This window comes from Corvus hawaiiensis, chromosome 16 (genome assembly GCF_020740725.1).
Source record: "Corvus hawaiiensis isolate bCorHaw1 chromosome 16, bCorHaw1.pri.cur, whole genome shotgun sequence".
Taxonomy (NCBI): Eukaryota; Metazoa; Chordata; class Aves; order Passeriformes; family Corvidae; genus Corvus; species Corvus hawaiiensis.
The window spans coordinates 3,879,995-3,887,235 of NC_063228.1; the positions used below are offsets into that span (position 1 = coordinate 3,879,995).

At 49.7% G+C, this 7,241-nt stretch overlaps 1 protein-coding gene across 4 annotated transcripts; it reads right to left on the minus strand.

Moving 5' to 3' along the window:
* Positions 1-1,154: 1,154 nt before the first annotated feature.
* On the minus strand, positions 1,155-4,365 carry ZFAND2A (zinc finger AN1-type containing 2A). 4 transcript variants are annotated; one of them, XM_048321327.1, is made up of 6 exons: positions 4,164-4,363; positions 3,499-3,593; positions 2,671-2,802; positions 2,330-2,481; positions 1,708-1,797; positions 1,155-1,298 (listed from the first exon to the last, which is right to left on the minus strand). In XM_048321327.1, exons 1-6 carry the CDS (start codon positions 4,216-4,218, stop codon positions 1,289-1,291), a joined length of 534 nt encoding a protein of 177 aa, XP_048177284.1. In that variant the 5' UTR covers positions 4,219-4,363; the 3' UTR covers positions 1,155-1,288. The 4 variants fall into 4 exon arrangements, with proteins under 4 accessions (XP_048177284.1, XP_048177283.1, XP_048177285.1 ...); XM_048321326.1 differs by having other exon boundaries at positions 1,155-1,797; positions 4,164-4,364; XM_048321328.1 differs by lacking the exon at positions 1,155-1,298 and having other exon boundaries at positions 1,705-1,925; positions 4,164-4,365.
* Positions 4,366-7,241: the final 2,876 nt, after the last annotated feature.

Here is a 7,241-nt window from a genome sequence, read left to right on the forward strand (position 1 = left end):
TCAAGGCATTGACTGTTTACATGCTGTCCCTGTGAAGGTCCATAAATCCACATTTCCTCCTTAAGAAGCATTCCAACTCCAAGGATTAAACTGTTTAAAGAGAAGAGACACAACAGCCTTGGCAGAACTGCAGTACCCCTCAAGGCTGTACGAAGCACATGCATTAACTGCACTCCCATCTCTTACAGAATCACCAAAGATTATTATTCCCAGGTCAAGGAACTCGGCATCCTCTGCTCTGCAAAGTGCTCCTCCTCCCACCTCAGCAGCGCTGGGCACTCACAGCTGCAGGGGATTGAAGGGGCTGCAATTACCCTCCAGTTCGTCCTAAGCCAGCACTCCAGCCCAGCAGCCCCAGCATGCAGAGGAATGGCTCCAATGACACATGAAATTGAGGTCCTGACCCCCTGACACCGTCAGTAAGCCCTGGCATTTTTCTCACAATTAGCTGGATGAGAGGCCTACTTAGATCCCATCTGGGGAATTAGCATTGTTCATTAACAGCACATTTCCATTTCATCAACCTACAATATTTCGGGCCTCAAGCTAAGCAGCTGGATACTCATGCAGTTTTAAAGAGCCTGGAGAGCTGATCAGGATAATAGATGGAGCATTATCTGTTATGACTGCACTTGTTCAAGCTTTTCAGGAAGACAGCAAGAGCAGCCTCCCTAAACAATGCTGTGTTTTGGCCTTATTACATGAGACACAGTTAATGCTACTTTCTCTGGCTTCCTTTTCTGCCTGAAACCACAAAATATATCCCTGCAAATCTAGATTTCTGTCTAAGAGGCAATCAGTGTTGAAGAATTATACTGCACGTGCCTCTGTGAGCACTAGCCTTCAGACAGGGCCTGAAAAAAAAAAAAAAAAAAGAGGGTATAGCTTTATTTATAAAGTTCTTCCAATGACATTCAGAAACCGAGAGGAAGCTTATATAAACTCGCTTCGATTGAGACATATGACACTAGCTTGTATTTCAGATTCTCATTTTGGGAGATTCCTAGTTCAGGCTTGGCCTGACCTAAGCAAAGCTGGCTGTATTTTGTACCAGTTGTAATCTTCCTCCTACTACCATCCCCCAGTTTACTACATCAAATATTTTTCATAGTATTGAAGTTCTTATTCCAAATATAGGAACAAGTAACATTGGCTTGGAAAGGGAAACAGTTTATTGAATGCACACAAAATTATGATACAAAAATAAGTTAATTGCGTAGAAATTTAAAGAGAGAGAGAAAAGATTAACTCTAAAATAAAGGTTTGATCCAGATGTGAAGAGCCTCTACTATCTGCACCTGAAAGACAAAAATGCACTGGTTACACAGCTCAAACTTCCAGTCACAAGGAGTTACAACATGCCAGGGAAGAGCTTGGGCCATTTAATTTAATTCAGGTGTCTGCTGTGCTTTCCTCAGCATTCTGATGACACACCACTTTTCCAAACTCACTGAGCAGGTGGGAGACCAAGCTGCAAATACAACAATTTGGTGTCCTCATGCTTGTGGCTATGTGGCCACTTTAATCACTGTGGAGAAGCAGGGATTTACCTGTGCTGTCAGAGCCCCTATGCTGCACTCCCAACAGCATTTACAGGTCAGCTACCAACTCTAGAGCAGTTAGAGGTGTGACAGTGGCACTGGTGCCCGTGTGGACAGCAGCCAAGTCTTAAGAAATGTTTGCTTTTACTCCTTGTGCCGCTGATACCTGTTGTGCTGACGATTCCCATTAGATGGCACTCCAATTGCTCCCGGGGACTTGAAGGTGGGCTGAGAGGCTCTCATCAGAGCTGCGTATCTAGGAACAAATACAACCAGGCTCAGCACCCATGCACTCTGTAGTTCCACTCTTCCATCCAGTTTAATCATCTGCATCTGTCACACATCTCACACTCCTACTGCACAGAACAGTCAAGGTATGTCTGCCTGCAAGAGACAGATCTTTTATTAAAATTAAGTTTAAACTTGGCTTGTCAGGGTATTGATTATTCGTGGTTACTTCAAGGTGCTGGACAGAGCTTTAGGATTCTAGTATTTGGAGCCAGATCTCAAAGGGTGCTTGAGTTGGCCAGCGATTATTCTCAATTAGGAGAGACTGACACAGGTAAGCTTGAAAATTCAGGAAAGCATTTGATAAGCCTTTTCTCTTGGCTCAGAAATTAAGGCTGACATTTCAGAAATTCAGCCTGAGATGCAAAGAGGAACTCATGGCTATTTTATTGAGATGACCTGTAGTTTCCAGAATTCCCTGTCTGTCCAAGCTCCCCACCAACCCCTGATACCAGCCCTGAAATCTCATCTTGAGTTGAAGTACCACAAGTACAGCTCACCCTGCCTTGGAGATGGGCTGGCTGCTCCCTCTGCAGTCGTGATCCAGAGGATGCCGGTGTTTGATGCAGAAGTTGCCACCACACTGTTCACAAACCACCTTCATCATCTCTTTCCTTTTGCAGCCTGGCTTTAAGCATTTGTTTGTGAAGATCTAAGTAAGAGAGGACAGGAAGTTGGCAATGTTTGCTTTCTCTGAGCAATGACCAAGTTGAAGCACAAATGTTCAAGTGCCCTTAGAGCTAAGATGAAGCAGAGCAAGTTTTTACACAGTCTGCTGCCAGAAGGCCCAGCTTCACAAGCATTAGGAAGAGAGTTTAGACTTCAGCAGCAGTTTTCTTACCTTCTGCTTTTGCTGTGCTGGATTGTATTTGCAGTCCTTATCTATGTGTGCTCCAACCACAATATCTGGGATTTCTCCCTTCTGCACTGGGATAGGTGTGTTACAGAGGGGACACACGGGGACCTGCACATTCTAAGAACACACAACACAGATCAGAATCACAGAATTACAGAATTGTTTAGGTTGAAATAGACCTTTAAGATAATCAAGTCCAACCCTATTTTTCTGTCTTTCCTCTTCTCTTACCCATAGGTGATAGAAGCATATTCCTAAGTGTTTCATGGTCTCATTTGCTAATGCTTTTAAAGATACACTTCACAACAGTAACTGCAAATCAATTTCCAAAAATCATGCAGACATGCTTTGCCAAATCAATTTGTAGCAACATATTTGGTAAATTGACTTTAAATATCCTTTTGGCTTTTCTGGAATTACAGCCTTTGAATACCTCAAAGCCCAAGTACAGGCCAGAGATCAAAGTTTGGCGCCACTTGTTCTATTTATTTCTTCTGTAGTTTCATGTTTGTTGTCCTTCAATTTACAGGACTTGGACTGCAGAAAATTTTAGACCACAATACATTATTTAAAATATAAAGCACTCCTCTCTAAGGAGATGTACTATGAGAGAAAGAAACTAGAATCTATCAGTAGTGACCTCTGAAATGTCATGTTTCTATATATTTGAAATCTGGATGCATCATTAACTTGCATCTTGTGGTTCTCCCATCCACTTTTATTGAAACCACAGATGAAGGTTCAGAGCAGCCCTTACAAATGACTTAGCAATTTGCAGGGTGAATTACTGACTCACGTCATACAGGAACTCACTTTCTTGTAGGCAGAGCTGCACTTGTGGTCATCATAACGGACGTGATCTTTACAGAAGACTTCCCCACATGCGTCGCATTTCAGAGGAAGGAAATCTGGGAGAAGAATAAAAAAGAAAACAGATTTTCACGGAACAAAGTTAACAACTCTAAGGGTACGCACAATAGGCTACAAATTCTAAAGAAATTTTTGTCTAGTCACAATCCAATTATCTCTAAAGAGGTTAGATCATTCTTCACAAATATTAAAACTGAAAACCCAAGAGTGATACGTTTTCCTCTTTTTATCTGCAGTGTAAGACGAACACAAGCCATAAGCACCTCAGGAGCTCCTCGAATGCAGAAACCTTAGTAAGCAACTAGTCAAGAGCTAAGAGCTGAAGTACAAATCCAAAGCCCAGCTTCAAAAATAATTTTATTCATGAAAAGCCATCCCTTAGCAGTGTGACACGCACAGCAACAACAGCTAGCACTCTTTCCCTAGACCGACTGAGGGGGCACTCCAGCAGCAGCACTGGTGCGTGCCACTACCCACAGCAGCCCCGTACAGCCTCGGGGGACAGGAGCGGCCCCCCGGTACACGCGTTACCCCTCCGTGACGAGTCCGCCGGCGCGGGCGCTGCTCGGCGACTTCAGCCCGGGGCTTCGGTCCGAGCCCGCACTTACCCAGCTGTTTGCAGGAGCGCTCGGAGCAGTGCTCGCCCAGCCACGGGAGCTCCATAGTGCAGCGGGACCCTCGCTCCGGGGATGGGAACACGAACACGGGCACGGACGGGCACGGACGGGCACAGAGGAACGGGCGCAGCCGCCGCGGCTTTATCGGCTCCGGGCGCTGACTCAGCGCAGCCTCGTGCCGAGTCACGCTCCCGCCGCACGGCCGCCCCCGTGACGTCACGGCCGCCCGAGCCAATGGCGCGCCGCCGCCGCCGCCGTCTGCTGCGCGTGCCCGGCGGGCAGCCAATGGGAGGCCGGGGGGCGGCTGAGTCACGGCTGGGGGCGGGGCCGGGGGATGGGGAATAGGGATGGGGGATTGGGGATGGGGAATGGGAATGGGGATTGGGGATTGGGGATTGGGGATTGGGGATTGGGGAATGGGGATTGGGGATTGGGGATTGGGGATTGGGGAATGGGGATTGGGGAATGGGGATTCGGGATTGGGGATTGGGGATTGGGGAATGGGGATTGGGGAATGGGGATTGGGGATTGGGGAATGGGGATTGGGGAATGGGGAATGGGGATTGGGGAATGGGGATTCGGGATTGGGGACGGGGGATTGGGGAATGGGGATTGGGGATTGGGGAATGGGGAATGGGGAATGGGGATTGGGGATTGGGGAATGGGGATTGGGGATTGGGGAATGGGGATTGGGGAATGGGGATTGGGGAATGGGGAATGGGGATTGGGGAATGGGGATTGGGGAATGGGGATTGGGGAATGGGGATGGGGATTGGGGAATGGGGATTGGGGATTGGGGATTGGGGAATGGGGAATGGGGATTGGGGAATGGGGATTCGGGATTGGGGATTCGGGATTGGGGATGGGGATTGGGGATTCGGGATTGGGGATGGGGATTGGGGATTGGGGATGGGGATGGGGGACGGGGGATGGGGGACGGGGGATGGGGGATGGGGGATTGGGAATGGGGTTTGGGGATGGGGGATTGGGATGGGGATGATGGAGATGATGGGGATGGAGATGATGGGGATGGAGATGATGGGGATGGGAATGGGGATGGGGATGGAGATGATGGGGATGGGGGGGGATGATGGAGATGATGGGGATGGAGATGATGGGGATGGGAATGGGGATGAGGATGGGGATGAGCATGAGAATAGGGATGAGGGTGGGAATGGAGGTAAGGATGAGGGTGGGGATGGGGATTGGGGATGGGGATGGGGACGGGGGATGGGGAATGGGGGATGGGGGACGGGGGATGGGGGATTGGGGATGGGGGATTGGGATGGGGATGATGGAGATGATGAGGATGGAGATGATGGGGATGGAGATGATGGGGATGGGAATGGGGATGCGGATGGAGATGATGGGGATGGGGATGGGGATGATGGAGATGATGGGGATGGAGATGATGGGGATGGAGATGATGGGGATGGGAATGGGGATGCGGATGGAGATGATGGGGATGGAGATGGTGGGGATGGGGATTGGGGATGGGGATGGGGACGGGGGATGGGGGACGGGGGATGGGGGACGGGGGATGGGGGATTGGGGATGGGGGATTGGGGATGGGGGATTGGGATGGGGATGATGGAGATGATGAGGATGGAGATGATGGGGATGGAGATGATGGGGATGGGAATGGGGATGCGGATGGAGATGATGGGGATGGGGATGGGGATGATGGAGATGATGGGGATAGAGATGATGGGGATGGGAATGGGGATGCGGATGGAGATGATGGGGATGGGGATGGGGATGGGGATGGGAATGGGGATGAGGATGGGGATGAGCATGAGAATAGGGATGAGGGTGGGAATGGAGGTAAGGATGAGGGTGGGAATGGGGATGGGAATGGGGATGGGAATAGGAATGGGGATGGGAATGGGAATGGGGATGGGGATTGGGGTGAGAAAGGACTTGGGGCAACAGGGCAAAGGGAAGGGCATGCAGTTGGGTTCAGGGTGGAGGTGAGACGGGTTGGTAATGAAGGCAAGGGCTCTCCAGCTTCCGCAAGGCATCACATCCACAAGCATTGCTGCTGCTGTGAGTTCCCTGTTGTGCAGGTGCCCAAAGTGATCAGAGTGCAGGGCTGTCATAGCCATGGGACACATGTGGGAGAAGGACACAGTAAAGCCCACGTCGGACTGGGATCACTGGAGTGCCATAGCCCTTTGCCACTGCCATTCTTATTTCGGTTTTTCGTCACAGCTTCGGCTGCTGCACCATCCCTCTGGATTGCAATGCTTAAATTATGGTACTTCTGAACTTCAAAATAAATTCAGAGAGCTTAATGAGAGCTCTGTCACAGCAGGCTGGTGCTCAGGGCCCTGCTGCAGGACTTCAGCATGGGCTAAACTGGTCAGGGTGGACAAGCTGCAATGGGCTGCAACTGGTTTGAGTGGACTGTGCTAACTGGTTTGGGTGAACAAGCCTCAGCTGCAGCTGTGGGTTTGCACAAGTCAACCAGAAACTTTCCCACCTGGTCTCTGTTTTTAAATGCTTGTCTCACTTTGGCAAGGCACCTTGAGGTCAAGGTGTATTTTAGAAATGCTGATCTTGGAGGTGTGTGACAATACTGGCTTCACACGGAACAGAGGAGGACTATTGATTTCATGACATTTGCTACAGGATTGAGAAATGACAAAGTGTTGTTCTGCCCCTGCTCTCCCCGGAAAACCCCTGACTCTGCTGTAGTGCATGACTCAGATGCAGAGTGGAGCCATGAGGTCGAAGGGGCGCGTTAGGATTGCATGTGCTGACTGCCTGCACAGGCCACTTTGCGCTGTTAAACTCTGGGAATGGCATGTGCCACTCCTCCACCTTCCACGTCACCCTCCAACGTGGCACTCATGTGACTCCTGCTGTGCGTGCCAGCTGACAGCCAACCCACTTGGAGCACTTCCCTGCTGGATTAAATGATACCATGTCATCGGCTAGACACTCTTCCCACTCTTCAATTAATTTTCTCTCCTGAACCCATAAGATTACCAAATCTCCTCATGTAAACCCTTACTCCACAGAACAGCTGTGCTGACAGAGCACTGGGTTCTGCCACACATCTTTGGT

What these genes read in the sequence shown, in the direction of transcription:
- ZFAND2A (XM_048321326.1), bottom strand. Translation starts at nt 4,218, where the DNA reads ATGGAGCTCCCGTGGCTGGGCGAGCACTGCTCCGAGCGCTCCTGCAAA. An exon ending in GCGCTCCTGCAAACAGCTGG is followed by an intron (nt 3,594 to 4,163) that starts GTAAGTGCGGGC and finishes TTCTTCTCCCAG; the next exon opens with ATTTCCTTCCTCTGAAATGC. An exon ending in GCAGCTCTGCCTACAAGAAA is followed by an intron (nt 2,803 to 3,498) that starts GTGAGTTCCTGT and finishes GTGTGTTCTTAG; the next exon opens with AATGTGCAGGTCCCCGTGTG.